This window comes from Acinonyx jubatus, chromosome A3 (assembly GCF_027475565.1).
Source record: "Acinonyx jubatus isolate Ajub_Pintada_27869175 chromosome A3, VMU_Ajub_asm_v1.0, whole genome shotgun sequence".
In the NCBI taxonomy this organism is placed as follows: Eukaryota; Metazoa; Chordata; class Mammalia; order Carnivora; family Felidae; genus Acinonyx; species Acinonyx jubatus.
In genome coordinates, this window is record NC_069388.1 from 28,830,610 (window position 1) to 28,847,384 (window position 16,775).

The following is a 16,775-nucleotide window of genomic DNA, read 5'->3' on the forward strand; positions in this document are numbered from 1 at the left end:
CAGGTGAGACTGTCATTCGTTTCTACTGTATCGCCTGCCACCCTCATTTTTTAAAGTAATCAACAAAATACAACCGAAAAGCTCGAAGCGGGCCACGAAAAGCCGTTTCCTCCGGGTCTGCGCCATCGCGCCCCAGGCCCCGCTTCCATCCGCGGGAGCAGGGTGGTCCCGAGTGGGAGGCGGGGACGAAGGGGTCCCGGGAGGCGTGGGGAGCAGGGAGGGGTCCGGGGCTCTAGATCACCCGCGTTGCGGAAAGCGGGCTCGGCAACAGTTTCCGCGTGGGAATAGTCGCCGCGGCCCGCACGGGATCTCCCGCCCGGCCTCTGCCGAGCTCTGCCATCCACAATTCCTACGATGAAGACCTGGGGCTGGAATATTATCTGGGAAAGCGCCTTTCCAAACTGCTTTGCGGCCTGCTGGCCAGGCCGCATCCCGCGCGTCCCCGGCAACCGCGCCGACCCGCGCCGCCAGCTGAGGCCGCACGGTAGCCCGCGCGCTCGCGCTCCCAACTCCCGCCCTCCGGGCGATACCACCGCGGCGCACCCCTCCGAAGGCCCGCAAAGGTATCGCCCCCGGTCTCTGATTGGCCGGCGGCGCGGAGGCGTGGCTTCCGGAGCCAGGTTCCGCGCGCCGGAGCCCACTCACCGCATTGCGAGCCGGGCCAGGAGCGGGCGCCATGGTGAGGAGTGGTAGCGGGTGCGGGTGAGGCGAAGGCCGAGGTTTGGGCCTGAGTTCGGGCGGGAGCCCGGGCCGGGGCGGGAGTCTGCCCTGGGAGCGGGGCCGGGGGAACTCGGGAACCGCGCTGACGCTCGCGCCCCGGCTCCCGTTCCAGGTGCTGCTACACGTGCTATTCGAGCACGCGGTCGGCTACGCGCTGCTGGCGCTGAAGGAGGTGGAGGAGATCAGCCTGCTGCTGCCGCAGGTGGGTGTTAGCGGTGGGCTTGCCGGCCGCGCCACAGCTCCTCGGGCCGCCGGGCCCCGGCATGCACCGCGCGCTCCCACGTGGCCGGTCGCGCTTTGGGGGGTGCGCTGGGCCTGAAAGCTCCCGACCTGGCGGTGGGGACGGGGGGGGGGGGGGGGGCGGGTCCTTACCTCCGTTCGTAATCTGTGTCGCGTTAGAAGCACTTGCAAGTAAGCCCCCCCCGGATTGCACCCCGTACGATGAAGCCGACCGGGATTCAGGGCCTATACTCGGCTCGTTTTCAAAGCGTTCGGTTGGTTCTTAAACATGCGTGCAGGGCTGAGAACCGCTGCTTTACTGCGCCCTAGAGGCAAGAGCCAGGGAAGAAAACCGCTCATCCTGTTTCTTCCCCAAGGTGGAAGAGTGCGTGCTCAACCTGGGCAAGTTCCACAATATCGTTCGTCTCGTGGCCTTTTGTCCCTTTGCCTCGTCCCAGGTTGCCTTGGAAAATGCCAACGCTGTGTCTGAAGGTGAGTCGGCCACCACCAAGTATCTTACAGAGATAAGTCGATGTTATTTCTTTGTGGGCCTTCTAGAGATAAATGCTCCGTAGGTGAAATCCGGTAGGGAGGCATGGTTTGATGGTAAAGGTGGTTCTCTGGTAATTGTCGAAGTGCTTGGAAAAGGCGGTTTTGATACAGAAGAGCCAAGAAAAAAAGATTATTCCAGAAGGCAAATCAGGCACTAAATGCTTATTTACACAGCGCCCTAGGGTGTGTTGGAGGCTTCAGTTATATATTGCACACGCTTGCAATTGGACCTGAGTCCTGTTCCTTCCGTGGTTGATGCGGGCTTTGCGGTGATGACGTGAATCTGTCAATCCCCTGAGTGCAATCACTGATGTCTCCATGTCTCTGAGCAAAGCCTGAAGCAAGGATCTAGGTGTGCCATCCCAGCATGCCCTGTGGGACCAACATAGGATAAGTCTATCACTTAATCAGCATTTAGGGTGACAGGATCCCTTTTATGAGTTAAGCATTCTTCGGTATGTTAGTGGAAGCTCTCTGTTCTCTGCCCTGAGGTGTTGTTCACGAGGACCTCCGCCTGCTCTTGGAGACACACCTGCCATCCAAAAAGAAGAAAGTACTCTTGGGGGTTGGAGACCCCAAGATCGGTGCTGCTATACAAGAAGAGTTAGGGTACAACTGCCAGACTGGAGGCGTGATAGCTGAGATCCTGCGAGGTGGGACTGCTATTAACATTCAGTACATTCGTGGCATCTCTGAGGGGGGATCTGGAAACTTAACAGGGTGCTTAGCTTAAGGTTGCTTCTGGGAAGCCCTTCTGCTTGGCTGGTGCCCGTGAGTGCAGAGGTTGGCTTAGAACCTTCCCTTGCTCACAGTCTCGCTCTCCTCCAGGGGTTCGTCTGCACTTCCACAACCTGGTGAAGGGTCTGACAGATCTGTCTGCTTGTAAAGCCCAGTTGGGGCTGGGACACAGCTATTCCCGTGCCAAAGTTAAGTTTAACGTGAACCGGGTAGACAATATGATTATCCAATCCATTAGTCTCCTGGACCAGCTGGATAAGGACATCAATACTTTCTCCATGCGTGTCAGGTAAAGAGCCCGAGCAACCCCTGAGAAGGGGGTCTTTGGCCTGTGGTTTAACTAATTTGAATGCTGAAGTCAGGACTGGCTCTTGCCGGCAGAACCGCGTGGGGTGGGGCTGAGCCTCCTGGTGCTTACCACAGGCTGTGTTCTTACACTGACTGTACAGAAAGAGGAGGCAGAGTAAATCCACCCATATACACCCCAGCCCAGGTGCTTTGCCTGGTCTGTATTGTGAATGGGGGGACACGGAGTTGACGTTTTGAATCTGACTTGTTTCCTGTTCTTCAGGCAAAGAATAGAAATGGAGAGGGTTGAGGCTATAGCTTTGAGACCTGGCAGCTGGGCAGGGAGTGATTGTGCTGGCTTTTTGCAGGGAGTGGTACGGGTATCACTTTCCTGAGCTGGTGAAGATCATCAATGACAATGCCACATACTGCCGCCTCGCTCAGTTCATTGGAAACCGAAGGGAGCTGAATGAAGACAAGCTGGAGAAGCTGGAAGAGCTGACAATGGATGGAGCCAAGGCTAAGGCTATTCTGGATGCCTCGCGGTCCTCCATGGGTCAGTACAGCTTAGTGGCCAGAATAAGTTTGGGGCTGTGAATATCTGGTCTTGCATTCATTCTTGGTGTCCCTTAGGCATGGACATATCAGCCATCGACTTGATAAACATCGAGAGCTTCTCCAGTCGTGTGGTGTCTTTGTCAGAGTACCGCCAGAGCCTACATACTTACCTGCGATCCAAGATGAGCCAAGTAGCCCCCAGCCTATCAGCACTAATTGGGGAAGCGGTGCGTCATGGGGAACACAACATGGGGTTAAAGACTATTATAACAGAGGTCCATACTGCTGTATTTTCTGACCCATTGTTAATCTTCCCCAGTTGCACTTGACGACGGGTGAAGCAGAATTATGCGGTTGGTAGAGTGGCAATTCCAGCTTCTCTAATTCCTTGAATCCTTTTCTAGGTAGGTGCACGTCTCATTGCTCATGCTGGCAGCCTCACCAACCTGGCCAAGTATCCAGCGTCCACAGTGCAGATCCTTGGGGCTGAAAAGGCCCTGTTCAGGTACCAGTGAGGGCACCTGCCCACACACAGGTGCCACTTGCGGTGCCCACTGCTTGTTTGGGGATCACGGTGATGGCTGACCAGGGCTCCCTGACCTATACAGACCTCTGCTATGGGGTGATGGCCAGTCCTGGTGTCTGAGTGATTCCCAGGGCCCAGCAAAGGGACCAGATTTCCAGGTCAGCGACATTGGATGCCTTCCCTCTGCCTCTGGGAGCTGTGGGTTGGCATGAGGTGGGGGTGTAGAGACCCAGTCCAGCCTAAGGCTCACTTTGGAGACTGGGGGAGCACGGGAGGGGAGGAGCTGCCTCGGCTGGTGGGGTTGAGATTTCTGATCTTAAACTCCCCACTAAATATTCTTCTCCCAGAGCCCTGAAGACAAGGGGTAACACCCCAAAATATGGACTCATTTTCCACTCCACCTTCATTGGCCGAGCAGCTGCCAAGAACAAAGGCCGCATCTCCCGATACCTGGCAAACAAATGCAGTATTGCCTCACGAATTGATTGCTTCTCTGGTATGGGTGGGGGGGTTGGAGGAGAAGGGGCTGGGAGGAGGGGAGGCTGACTACCTAGCAGCTTCTACAATGATGGCAATATTTTTCGTCAACAGCAGTTCACCTAGTGAGTGTTGATACCTTGGGTCTGAGTGAAGCTGAGGGTAGAGGGAAAACGGTGGGGAGTAGCTGGCCCTTTAGGAGCTGACAGGCTTTGTTTACCCACACGCACACACACACACACATCCAGAGGTGCCCACAAGCGTATTTGGGGAGAAGCTTCGAGAGCAAGTTGAGGAGCGGCTGTCCTTCTATGAGACAGGAGAGATTCCACGAAAGAATCTGGATGTCATGAAGGAGGCGATGGTTCAGGTCAGTTTGGGCTTTGCTGGGTGGGGGAAGGACCACCAGAGCTGGCTGTTGGAGGTGATGAACTGGCTAAGCCTGACTACCTTTGTAGAGTGGAGGCAAAAAAACTGATTTAATGAGCCTGATCCAACGAAGCCGGAAAGGAGGCCTAGAGAGCCTGCAGTCTTCAGGGCCTTGTCAGCACTTTTCTTTGGCCAGGCAGAGGAAGCGGCTGCTGAGATGGCCAGGAAGCTGGAGAAGCAGGAGAAGAAACGCTTGAAGAAGGAGAAGAAACGGCTGGCCGCCCTTGCCCTCGCGTCTTCGGAAAACAGCAGTAGTACGCCGGAGGAGTGTGAGGTCAGTGGGCAGGCCAACCCTCAGCCCAGGGTGAAGGCCCCGGGTGTAGGGTTCTTGACGGCAGAACAGAGGATGTGCTACCTCACATCATGGTCTCGAGTCCAGGCTTTTGGACTAGAATCAGGACCTGAAACATCTCAAACTACCTCTTGATTCTATAGGAAGGAGATAGGTGCTGAGAGAACTGGCTCAGGAGCCCAGAGAGCTGGTTGTAACACACCCGGTCCCTGGGCAAGTGTTCTGTCCTCGGCTGCCTCCCAGGAGTCCTCAACCGGGGGTAGTGTGAATTCCTGCTCTGCGTGTTCTCAGCCGTGTTGTCCGGAGGTGGTAGCATTTCATAGTGGGGCTTGGGGCAGGGAGGTCTCCATGATGTGCGCTAGGTTAGGGTCCTCCCCAGGATTTTCATGCAGCGCCCAGTTTGTCAAGTAGTCTTTCAGGGTCCCCTTTGGAACATGGCATGATGGTTCTATTCTGTGTTTTTCTATAGCTATTTCATGGGCTTAGCAACATATCCTCCTTAAGTGGGAGTCCCCTTGGGGATGGGTTTGCAGCATCTTGCCTATAGTTAGAAATCCTTTCCGAAACACTGGGCGATTTTCACACCAATTCCACCAGTTTCTCTGCCCTATTTAGTTGCTGGAATTTTCAGAGGTGCGCATATTCATACGATGGAAGATAGTTTCATGCCCATTTTTCTCTTTAGGAGATAAGTGAGAGACCCAAGAAGAAGAAAAAGCAAAAGCCCCAGGAGACTCCTCAGGAGAATGGAATGGAAGACCCATCGGTTTCTGTCTCCAAACCCAAGAAAAAGAAATCTTTTTCCAAGGAGGAGCTGGTTAGTAGTGATCTTGAAGAGACCGCTGGCAGCGGAAGTCTTCCTAAGAGGAAGAAATCGTTCCCCAAAGAGGAACCAGTTAGTGATGCCGAAGAGGCAGCAAACAGGAGCATCCCTAAGAAAAAGAGGAAATTCTCTTCCAAGGAGGAGCCACTCAGCAGTGGACCAGAAGAGGCTGTTGGCAGCAAGAGCAGCAGCTCCAAGAAAAAGAAAAAGCTCCAGAAGTTCTCCCAGGAAGATTAGAGTGGACATTTTCCTGGTAGGGCATAACCCACATGGCATTACCCAACCCATCCCTTATATCCCAATAAAAACAAATTCACAGGAGTCCGTATATTTGTTTTATTGAACACCTTACATGGCTATGGGTGTGGATGGGACCTACTGGTGAGGCAGAGCACCAATGACCGCCTCAGTGAAGTCTTGGCAGGTGGCATAGCCACCCATGTCAGAAGTTCGAACCTGTAGGGGAGAATGGTCATCATCCCTGTGGCCTAGGCCCCATCCCTAGGCGGCCCCCTACCCCCACCTAGTAATACACGGGTCCCTAAGGAAGCCAGCCCCAGGACAACCTAGGCTCTGCCCAGATGATTATGGTCTAAAAGGTTTAAGAGCTCTTCTCTGGTCCACTGTACTGAAGGGAGGTGTAGGTAGTATGGTCCTTGTGAGGTTGGAGGGAATAAAGGGGTTTAGGCCCCGTGGGGGTGCAGGTGGCCGATGACAGACTTGATGAAGTCGGTTGTGGTACTGTAGCCGCCCATGTCTCGAGTCCGCACCTACAGCCACCACCGGCAAAAGCCGTGGGGAAGAAGAGAAGAGAGCCCATGAAGGGGGGATAGGGCAATGTGATGGGCATGGAATCCAAGAAGGAATGACAAGGCCAGAAAGAAGATGCAATGCAGCAGAATCGCAAGGAGGTGGCCAGGTTTGGAAGAGCATGGGCTCCCCCACTCCTGTCTGGGCCAGAGCCACTATCAGAGAGCTATGCTGCAGCCTGAGCAGGATGGGAGGGAGGCTGAGCGTGAAGTGAGATGGGAGATGCAAGTCCTGGAGGACTTCAGACCATGTGGGAGGACGGAAGGCAGGGGAATGCAGGTGAGGAAGGGCTTGCAGGTGTGGAGAAGCAGACACCTGTGCCTCATCCTGCCTGCTATCTCCCTCTGCTCCTCTGGCCCCCACACCCTCCCCCAGACAGCAGCCACAAAAGAGCCGATGGAGGGAGCAGGAAAGAGGGCATAGCAGACAGTAACCAAGAGGCAAAGGAGACCCAGAGGATGAAACAGCCAGGAGAAGGAAGGTGAGGAACAGCCCTGAGAGCTGCAGGGGAAGATCAGAGCGCAGAAGACGTTCTGGGGACCTGGAGGGAAAGGTGGCACCGATTCAGGTTCCCCAAAGAGGAGTGCTGAGGCCCTGAAACCCACAGCCTTTCTGACTCACCTTGCCAACTTTGATCACCTTCTTCACGGCATCTGCAATCATGTTGGAGTGATACTCAAGACTGTCAATGTAGACAGGAAGAAACTGAGATTCTCCCCACATCATCCCCCTGATTTCCCCACCTGTGCTCCCCCTTAAAACACCCAGCCTCCTGCCCCAACCCACCAACACCTACTTGAGATGCCGCAACATGTTGGAAGCTGACAGCAGCATGGCTGTGGGGTTGGCTATGTTCCTGCCCACTGCCTGGGCAAATGGGTGCCGGGCGCCCTGTGGAGAGAGGGCAGGCCAGAGTCACTAGGAGCCGATGTTACGCAGAGGCTGAGGTCAGGGAAGGGCATTGAGGAAGAGAGCTCAGGTCAGACACCCAGGGTAGAAGCATACGGCAGTGGGGGGAAGAACACACCAGGGTCACTGAGGAGGGGGATGCATTGGAGGGCAGTTGTCAAGGGACCTGAAGTCAGAAGCCAGGCATGCAGAGAGGGCCGGGCGAAGAGAAGAGGTGACCTCACGTACCGTCTCAAAGACCGCATACTCTGCGCTATAGCTCTCACCAGGGACCACACCAGCTCCCCCAACCAAGCCGGCAGCCAGATTGTCAATAATGTTCCCGTAGAGATTGGGCATCACCAGCACATCAAACTGATAAGGATTCTGCACCAGCTAGGAGGCAAAATGGCGGCATGGAGAAGTTCTGCCCCGTGCCCATCCCGGGCACTCTGAGGGTGGAGACACGGGGAGGACATTACCTGCATGCAGCAGTTGTCTATGATCATTGTCTCAAACTTGATTTTGGGGTACAGTTCAGCAACTTCCTCACAGCACTGCAGGAACAACCCATCCCCAAGTTTCCTGTCCGTGGGCCAAAGGGAACAGACTCAATCAAGAAAGTGCAGGGGGCTACCTTCTCAGGGGCTCCTATCCCATGCAAAGACATGTCCCTCACATGATGTTGGCCTTGTGAACAGCCGTGACCTTGCCCCGCCCCTTCTTGGTGGCATAGTCAAAGGCAAACTTGGCAATCCGCTGAGATTTGGTTCGGGTGACGATCTTCAAGCACTCAATCACACCCCTCGCACTCTGGATAAGAAAAGAAAAATAGCCAGGTGACCCTGAAAACAAGGGAAGGAGCCATGCCGCTCTCTCCCTTCACCCCTGCCCTCCCCAGTTTCCAGGGCCTCACCTCGTGTTCCAGTGAGCTGTACTCCCCTTCTGTCTGCTCTCGAATGATCACGAGATCTAGATTGTTGTGTCGAGTCTTGTACCCAGGAAGCGATTTCACGTGGACTACATTGGCAAACAAGTCCAACTTACGCCTGAGGGTGGGGCAGAGCCATCAGCACTCTGCCTGGTGCCCCAGGACTCCTCTGACCCACGGCCCCCGCCACCTACCTCAGTCGCATATCGTAGGAGGCCAGTTCTCCCTTATACTCCATCGGGGTATGGATCTTTCCTATGTAAACAAAGGGGGAGGGGGAGGGCACAGGCTAAGACCAAGGGAACCCAGATCAGTGTCCAACCCTCTCAGTGACATGATGCAACCCAGACTCTCCTCTCCCACTCCCAAATCACTGACTCTTAAATGCCTCTGGAGACAAAGAAGAAACTGATGCTTGCAGGTCTATTTGACATTTTTTCAACCAATACTTACTGAATACTGACCATGTATCAGGTACTAGGGATATCAACCAAAAAACACAATACACAATTCCTGTCCTCAAAACGTACACAAGACATTGGCAAAGACGAATAATATGAAAGACACGATAAGTACCACAGGACAGGTATTAATGTCGTACACAGAAGCACAGAATAGAAATTCTCGTAATATCAAGAAATTTATGAAAACAGCTGGCACTTCAGCCAAATCTTAGGTTAAGTGGGTACAGTAGGTTGAATAGTGAGCCCACAAGAAATGTCCATGCCCTAACCCTCAGAACCTGTAAATGTGACCTTATTTGGGAAAACGGTGTTTATAGACATAATTAAGGATCTAGAGATGAAATCATCTTGAATTAGGGTGGGCCCAAAATCCAGTGTCAAGTCTTTATACAGGAAACAAAAGAGAAACAGATACACAGACACAGAGGGAGAAAAGCTGTTCGAAAAATGAGGCAGAAATTGCAGCGATGCATCTACAAGCTAAGAAACACCAAGGAACACCAAGAGCCACCAGCAGCTGGAAGAGGCAAGGAATGATTCTCCCCTAAGCCTTCAGAGGAAGCCTGGCCAACACCTTAATTTTGGGAATCTAGCCTCCAGAACTGTAAGAGAACATATTTGTTACTTTAAGACACTAACTTTCAGGTAATTTCTACAGTAGCCCTAGGAAACTATAGTAGGGTAAGTGAGGACTATTCTAACAGCATCAAAGGAAGAACATTCCGGGCAGAAGTAACAACGTAAATCAAGATAGTATTTGAAAACTAACAGTCCAGTGTGCCCCAAGCACAGAACAAGTGTTATGGAAATGAAGGCAGAAAAGCTGAAAGTCAGCTTACGAAGAACTTACTCTCCCACGCTAAGGCAGGGTCTGGCAAAGCCATGTCGGTCTTTCCAAAAGAACAGATGCAGAAGACAGATTGTAGGGGCAGAACTGGAAGCCAAAAAAAACTCTAATGGGGAGATTAAAGCAGGGAAGGAGGGGGGGAAGACAGAAGAAAAGAGGAAGCTAGAAGTGGCATTCAAGAAACACAAATAACAAGATTTGATGACCCATGATATAGCCCCCTGACAGACTTCAAACCCTTGAAACCCTCCTGCACAGGCAGCTCACATGATCTCTCAACTCCTGGGTCCCAAACAGTAAGAAACAAATGGCCACCACAAAATAGTGATGGGAGCCTGGGGGACTTAAGGTGTTAGTATGTGCCAAAAGAAGCTTAAAGAACGTTGCTCGTGTGATTTTAAAAGGCATATGGGTGGAATAGCAAGGGGGCACACGTACCAATGATGGCCACCTTGTTCTCCTTCATGGAACTCAACACCTGCTCCAGCTTCTCCTCAGATGCCATATTCTGCACCTCGCTCAGGTGATGCTCCTGGAACTCCACTGGGACAGAGGCAGCCTTCAGGGACAGGTCCCCAAAATCTCTGGGTCACGATGGGGTAAGTCTTTTCCAACCCGCCCCATAGTGTGTGCTGGCTGATTCCCCGACGTCACTCACCTTGAACACCTCCTTGACAGCGTGCATCAGTTCAGGCCCCACGCCGTCGCCTGGCAGCATGGTCACGGGAAAGGCGCCCTCCACCCTCATGTCCTCAGCCTGCCAGCGGGACCATCAGAGCCACAGCTGGGGTGGGAGCACTGGTCCCGGGGAGCGGGGGACGAGGGGACAGGCGCGTGCACAGACCGGAGCCGGACTTTCCCTTACCTGGCTTCGAGAGGCGGCGTGCGCCACGGCAGAGGTACACAGGTTCCTCCATGTCCCGGAATTCGGGGCGGCGACCAGCGCCTGCGACAGAGACGCACATGCCCGTGAGGTCGGGTACGGGGGTTCCACACCCCGAATACTTCAGTGAGCCTGGTACACACCCGCCGCACCCCCACCCGCCCCCGGCACGACCTGACCCCAGGCCTCACCCGGGTCAGCCAGCGGACACCGCTGAGAGCCGCCATGTCCTCCGCAAGAAGTCGCGGGGGAAGTGACGTCAGAAGCCCGCGCGGGTGCGACCCCGATTTCCGGTCTGTTGTAGGGCAGTGGGCGAGTCTCCCTTGCCCGGACCAACGGTAGCCGGCCTCTGCTTTCCTTCTGCCCTTGACTCTTCTGCTTATCCTTTGCCGTGGAGCGTGAAGGGACACACACACTTTGCTGCTTTGTTTTGGGGCTCCATATTTAATTTATGTTGAAACTAACACTAAAGGAGAATATGAGATTTCATGCTTAGGGAACGAGTGCCGGAGTTTAACGGGGTGAGAAACAATACTGAGGAATCTGTCCTTTCTTAATGTTTTTGTCTCTATGCCATGGTAACTCTTTTAAGCAATACGCACTGAACATTCCGTATGTCAGGCACTAAAAACATTAATGAACACAACACAGTCCTTGGGGGAAGGTTGTGTGTCTGGTTTCTCCGGCAGTCTCCTAGCCTGCCCAGTTACTCTGTATTAATCACATTTCCTCGTTGTTTCTTCCTATGTGGTCTTGTTCTTTGCTCTGACAGTTGTTTCCCTAAAAGTGTGTCCCAGGCCTCGACTATCCTGGGCAGAACCATTAGTTGGAGACAGAAATTATCTCAAGCATGTAAGTGGGACCAAAGGGGAATTTTGAACTGATTTTCTTAAGATTTTATTTTAAAGTAATCTCTACACCCAATGGAAGGCTCAAACTCACAACCCTCAAGATCATGAATCAAAGGCTCTACCGACTGAGCCAGGCAGGTGCTCCCAGACTGCTTTTTTTGTAATTTTTTAATGTTTATTTGTTTTTGAGAGAGAGAGAGCGTGAGCAGGGGAGGGATAGCGAGAAGGAGACACAGAATCCAAAGTAGGCTCCAGGCTGTCAGCACAGAGCCCGACAGGGGGCTCAAACCTACAAACCATGAGATTATCTGAGCTGAAGTCCCTATGCTTGACCAACTGAGCCACCCAGGTGCCCCCATATTGATTTTTTAAATTCCATTCACATGCTGCTTTCAAGATGACCTGCCTAAAAACAAAACGACACAGGAGGATTTTGCCTAAACCTGTATTCTAGCAGTGTGGTTTTGGATCACCTGTCCCAAGTGGACCAGTGGCACTTGTTTTTTGTTTTTAATTTTTTTTTTAACATTTGAGAGAAGAGACAGAGCACGAGTTGGGGAGGGGCGGGGGGGGGGGGGTGGTGGACACAGAATCTGACGCAGGCTCCAAGCTCTGAGCTGTTAGCACAGAGCCTGACACTGGGCTCAAACTCACAGACCGCAAGATCATGACCTGAGCCGAAGTTGGCTGCCCAACCAACTGAGCCACCCAGGTGCCCCAGCAGCACTTGTTAAAGATGCAGACTTAGGAGTTCTACCCCAGACTTGCAGAATTTGAATCTCAAGGCTGGGGCACCAGAAAATACATTTTTAACAGGCACCCCCAGATGATACACGCTGAAAGTTAAATACTAGCTCTCTGTAATTTATATACTTCATCCATCAAAAAAAGGTGCAGGGCATTCTGGCAGCCGAAGGGAGGGAATGTAGTCTTCTAAATTTTTTTAAATGTTTACTTATTTTTGAGAAACAGAGAGAGAGAGAGTGCGCGAGTGGGGAAGAGAGAAAGGGAGAAACAGAATCCAAACGAAGGAAGCTCCAGACTCTGAGCTGTCAGCACAGACCCGGATGCGGAGCTCAGACCCACAAACCACAAGATCACGACCTAAGCTGAAGTCAGACACTTGACCAACTGAGCCACCCAGGTGCCCAGGGGAATGTAGTCATTCTATTCTTAGGGACCAAGTACAGGCTTTGTGCTTCCTTCTCTGCATTCCTTTAGACAGCGCAATCTCTACAGTCGTGGGATGAAAAGATTTATAGATTTTTAAAGATTAAGTAGGAGCCTTGAGCAAATGACAAGTGCTGTGTAAATATAAGGCTGTTATAAATTTATAGTTAATATAATTAATGTACACTATTAATATAATGTACTCCTCCATCCCCATTCATATATTTCCATGAAACAAATCAAACCACAGAGCATCACCACATTGTTCCCATAGACTCCCTAGTCCCACCTTCCACACTGCTATTGCCATCCACCACCACTTTTCTCCTCCAAATATTACTCTTTCTGATGAAGTGAGAGATTTACTTTTCTTAGAAATCTATATCCTCTTACTTGAGGAAATTTAAGGTGGAAAAGAAGAGGGATGTGCCATCTTGATCCAATCTCTGGTAATAACCTAATTTTTATTCCCCCAAAATGTTAATTTTCTTTTCTTTTCTTTTTTCCTTTTTTTTTTTTTTTAGAGGGGGGCAGAGAGAGAGAATCCCAAGCGTTGAGCAGGGAGCTGGATGTCAGGCTCGATCTCACGACACTGAGATCATGACCTGAGCTGAAATCAAGAGTCAGATGCTCAACCAACTGAGCCCCCCCACCCGCTCCCCCAAAATACTAATTTATCTTGAAGATAACTACGTTATTTTCATCCCTAAATTCTGCCCAGCCTGACATTCAAGCAATATCTGCTAACTGATGTGACACCCTGTAGCTACCCACAGGGTGACTCCAATTGACTCAAGCCCAGAAGATGAGACCATCACTGTCTGGAGGCCATTGCGTCTTCCCTAGGAGCTTGGTGAGTTCTCCTGGACTTCAAGTCTCCAAGGAAGTCATCTCTCACTGATACTGCCTGACAACAGGGAAGTTTAGTCAGGACCCTTGAAAAGTTCCTCAACCAGTCTCTTGGGCAGGGGAGAGAGGTTAAACCATCTGTTTAACTTTAGTTAAACAAAGCATGTAGTGTGAGGCTGAGTGAATTGAATGTCAGTTTCCTAGGCCTAGAAATCCTCTAGTATAGAGGTCCTAAGCTGGGGTCCACAGAGCCTATAGGCGTCCACGAATACAAATCAGTATCATGAACTTCGATGGGGAAAATCCAAAAATCACATCTTTGTTCTTACTAACCTCCAACTGAAATTTAGCATTTCCTTTCACTATGAAGGTAGAATGAAATTTTAGTTCTACCTCTAGTACCCTTGACTTTGTTACTAATAAAGATTATATTTCACTCCGCATTTCACTTAAGCCCTGCATGGCCTAACCCCCCAGGCATCTCTCTGGCTCTTGGAGGCTCCTCTTGTCCATAGACAACCCACCAGAGAAGGGGGTAACTGTGAGCACTTAACAACTAACATCTGAAGCAGTTGGGGAAATGGATACACCCGCTGACAGAAGATCTGAACCGGGCAGCTCCTACCCTGTGGAGGTGAGATGAACATGGCATGCTGGGACACAGTGAGGAGAGCAGGCATGTTTGAGGAGGTGATGTAGAGTGAGGAGTAGTGAGTAAAACTGACACAAGTCTTAGGGCTGAGAGAAATAGGAATTTATGGGCAATACCAAGGACCCTGTTGGGATGGCAATGTAAATTTATCATGGTATGGTACAATTGTGTGCGATTTCACGGAGAAAACTAATTCTTGGATTCATCCAAAAATATTTTTTGGCCAGAGAGAAGTACAAGGGGATTGAGGGTGTTGGCAACATGGAGTCCAGGGGGAAGAAAAGACAGAAGCTAATGGATAAGCAGGTGAGGAGAGGATCAAAGATCCCAAGATATTCTAAGAGTAGTGCTCGTGGGAGTCACTGAGCAGTAAGTTGGAAGGGAAGGAGGGATTCTCCATCAGCAATAATGAAGCAATAATGAACTGCAAATAATGAAGTCCCAGACGGGGCTGTCAGAGCGGGTGCCAGAGAGAGCTCAAGATGACTCGTACAGAAGAGGACTCAGACCCACAATTATTGGATGAGTCATCAGTGTCCCCATGGGAGTCACCCATGATAGCGTCATCAGCTGAGGCAGGGGAAGGGCGAGGATTCAGGTGCCAGAACCTTCCCCTGAGAGCGGGAGAGACCAGGACGCCAGTCATGTCAGAAATGAGAAAGGTGGTGTCAGTGACTAGCAAGAACCCTCAGAAAGTAGGGCTGCTTTTTTCTGTGAGAGAAACAGAGAGAGCGAGTGGGGGAGGGGCGGAGAGAAAAGGAGGAAAGAATCCCAAGCGGGCTCGGCACTCAGCAGGAGCTCACCGGAGGGGCTTAATTTCAAGACTATGAGACCACGACCTGAGCCACAATCAAGAGTCACTCAACCAACTGAGCCACCCAGGCACTACGCTTGGATATTTTTAATTAGTAAATTATTACATTCCTTTTAAAAAATATTATAAATTATAAAGAAGGCCAGAGTTTCTTAGCACCCCAGCCACAGCCCCCAGTCCACCTGCCCTATCTCCAGAGGCAGGTTCTCACCTCCTTCGAAACCTTTTTCCTGTGCATGTACAGCACCCAGAGTATATAGTATTGTTTTTAGTGGATGGGTGTGACCTTTAGAAGAAATAGTTTCATGCTCTATATACTTACTGTCCAATAATGCACTTTTTTTCACTCAATACTATGTCTTAGAAATCTCGGGGCGCCTGGGTGGCTCAGTCGGTTAAGTGGCCGACTTCAGCTCAGGTCATGATCTCGCGGTCCGTGAGTTCCAGCCCCGCGTCAGGCTCTGTGCTGACAGCTCAGAGCCTGGAGCCTGTTTCAGATTCTGTGTCTCCCTCTCTCTGACCCTCCCCCGTTCATGCTCTGTCTCTCTGTCTCAAAAATAAATAAACGTTAAAAAAAAATTTAAAGAAATCTAAGATACCATGTTTTAGAAAACAAGCAGACTCGTTTTGTTTTGCTGCACGGTATTGTATAATGTCTGTTTACTAAATGTATCGAGCCTTTCTCAAGTTGATGGATATTTCGGTGGTTTCTAGTTTGGGCCATTACCAGCAATATTGCTGCGTAAATCTGATTTTCTTGGTACACGTGATAAACATTACAGAGTGCCCCCAAAGCATCTGTACTCATGTATGTGTTACAGGTTGTGAATATGTTCTGCCGTGATAAACAGAAAACTCATTAAACAAATAAGGGTTTGGGTTTTTTTCCCCTCATTTCTGAATTTAAGGAGTCACTGGGGTTGGTTTAACTGCTTGGTGACACCCCCTGAGACCCCAGCTTTCTGACTTTGCAGTCTGCTAACCTTAGCGTGTTGTATGATAACCTCATCCTTGGTGCCTCATAATCACCATATGGCTGCTGCAGCTCTAGACATCACTTCTGCATTCATCTGGGAAGGGGAAGAAAGAAGAGGCCCAGCCACATCTGCTCTTTCTAACCAGAAATGTAAAAGCTTTCCCAGAAACCCTCTCGGCAGATTTCCACTTAGGAATCACAGGTCAGAACTAGGTCCGTGACCACTTCGACTGCAAGGGTGACTGGGAAAGAGGGGAAGAGGTTTGTCCTGATTGGCTTAAGCTAATTCTTCACACCTGGCTGTATTTTGCTCTCACCTGGGGAGCTGCTAAAACATGCCTGTATTCGGATGCCACTGCCAGATGTTTGAGGTAGCAGTGTGGGATGGGGCCCCTACTGGTGTTTTTCACAAGCTCCCTGGATGATTCTAAAAGTTGACCAGAGTTGAGAACCAGTGGCTTACCTTAATCATGACCCTTCACCTGGGACTGGGCAGGTGTATCAGTTAGGATGAGATTCAGGTGCAAGGAACAATGTACAACGTAATCGCAGCCCAGATAAGGGAAGGGTTTATTTCCCACTCACATAGAAGTCCGGTGACAGTGGGTTCAGGGCTGGGTTGGCCCTCTGCGGTCAGAGGCTCTGACTCCATTATCTTGTTGCCCCTCCTTGGAAGGCCTCCATTCCCAAGTTCATTCAACACCTAGGACAGTTGTTCCGGCAAGAAGGCCGAGAGCAGAGGCCCCCAGCCGATTAGTGACACTCCCCGAGGTGTCCACACACCATTTCTGCTCACAAGCTGTGTGACACAGAAACATGACAGTCTTTGTCTTCAAAGCTCTGACTTCCGTTTCAAGTCCTCCCCTAAAGATGAGAAATATATTCTCCAATTCGTTTCTTATCTGAGAGAAAGTTTATTGTTCTGATTGACTGAAACGTAAAATATTCCATCAAATTTTCCAAGAAAATCCACGTAGCAGAAATATTTGGGGGCGCCTGGCTGGCTCAGTCAGTAGAG

General features: G+C 51.0%; 2 protein-coding genes and 5 non-coding genes across 8 annotated transcripts; 6 read left to right on the forward strand and 1 right to left on the reverse strand.

The window, feature by feature from the left end:
* The first annotated feature begins 614 nt into the window (after positions 1–614).
* Positions 615–5,943, forward strand: NOP56 (NOP56 ribonucleoprotein). The gene is made up of 12 exons (XM_027069722.2): positions 615–679; positions 833–922; positions 1,317–1,431; positions 1,983–2,144; positions 2,320–2,518; positions 2,886–3,073; positions 3,151–3,302; positions 3,480–3,580; positions 3,949–4,097; positions 4,327–4,448; positions 4,644–4,781; positions 5,485–5,943. The coding sequence occupies exons 1-12, from the start codon at positions 677–679 to the stop codon at positions 5,857–5,859; spliced, it is 1,794 nt and encodes a 597-aa protein (XP_026925523.1). The 5' UTR covers positions 615–676; the 3' UTR covers positions 5,860–5,943.
* LOC113602646 (small nucleolar RNA SNORD110) lies at positions 1,756–1,823 on the forward strand. The gene has a single exon (XR_003424125.1). It is a non-coding gene; the product is annotated as a small nucleolar RNA SNORD110 (small nucleolar RNA).
* Positions 2,631–2,761, forward strand: LOC113602639 (small nucleolar RNA SNORA51). Its single transcript, XR_003424119.1, has one exon. It is a non-coding gene; the product is annotated as a small nucleolar RNA SNORA51 (small nucleolar RNA).
* Positions 3,643–3,727, forward strand: LOC113602643 (small nucleolar RNA SNORD86). The gene has a single exon (XR_003424123.1). It is a non-coding gene; the product is annotated as a small nucleolar RNA SNORD86 (small nucleolar RNA).
* Positions 4,162–4,232, forward strand: LOC113602632 (small nucleolar RNA SNORD56). Its single transcript, XR_003424112.1, has one exon. It is a non-coding gene; the product is annotated as a small nucleolar RNA SNORD56 (small nucleolar RNA).
* LOC113602631 (small nucleolar RNA SNORD57) lies at positions 4,498–4,573 on the forward strand. The gene has a single exon (XR_003424111.1). It is a non-coding gene; the product is annotated as a small nucleolar RNA SNORD57 (small nucleolar RNA).
* A 1-nt stretch (position 5,944) lies between the features above and the next one.
* IDH3B (isocitrate dehydrogenase (NAD(+)) 3 non-catalytic subunit beta) lies at positions 5,945–10,710 on the reverse strand. 2 transcript variants are annotated; one of them, XM_015078148.3, is made up of 12 exons: positions 10,637–10,710; positions 10,428–10,508; positions 10,221–10,319; positions 10,001–10,121; positions 8,446–8,506; positions 8,237–8,369; positions 8,000–8,133; positions 7,803–7,905; positions 7,570–7,716; positions 7,229–7,323; positions 7,054–7,114; positions 5,945–6,078 (listed from the first exon to the last, which is right to left on the reverse strand). In XM_015078148.3, the coding sequence occupies exons 1-12, from the start codon at positions 10,670–10,672 to the stop codon at positions 5,998–6,000; spliced, it is 1,152 nt and encodes a 383-aa protein (XP_014933634.1). In that variant the 5' UTR covers positions 10,673–10,710; the 3' UTR covers positions 5,945–5,997. The 2 variants fall into 2 exon arrangements, with proteins under 2 accessions (XP_014933634.1, XP_014933633.2); XM_015078147.3 differs by having other exon boundaries at positions 5,945–6,392.
* Between the last annotated feature and the right edge of the window lie 6,065 nt (positions 10,711–16,775).

Coding starts and splice junctions, on each gene's coding strand:
- NOP56 (XM_027069722.2), top strand. Junction 2,145..2,319: donor GATAGCTGAGATCCTGCGAG/GTGGGACTGCTA, acceptor GCTCTCCTCCAG/GGGTTCGTCTGCACTTCCAC. Junction 3,303..3,479: donor CAGCACTAATTGGGGAAGCG/GTGCGTCATGGG, acceptor ATCCTTTTCTAG/GTAGGTGCACGTCTCATTGC.
- IDH3B (XM_015078147.3), bottom strand. CDS start 10,672: ATGGCGGCTCTCAGCGGTGTCCGCTGGCTGACCCGG. Junction 8,134..8,236: donor ACAGCTCACTGGAACACGAG/GTGAGGCCCTGG, acceptor TTTCTTATCCAG/AGTGCGAGGGGTGTGATTGA. Junction 7,906..7,999: donor GTTCACAAGGCCAACATCAT/GTGAGGGACATG, acceptor GCCCACGGACAG/GAAACTTGGGGATGGGTTGT.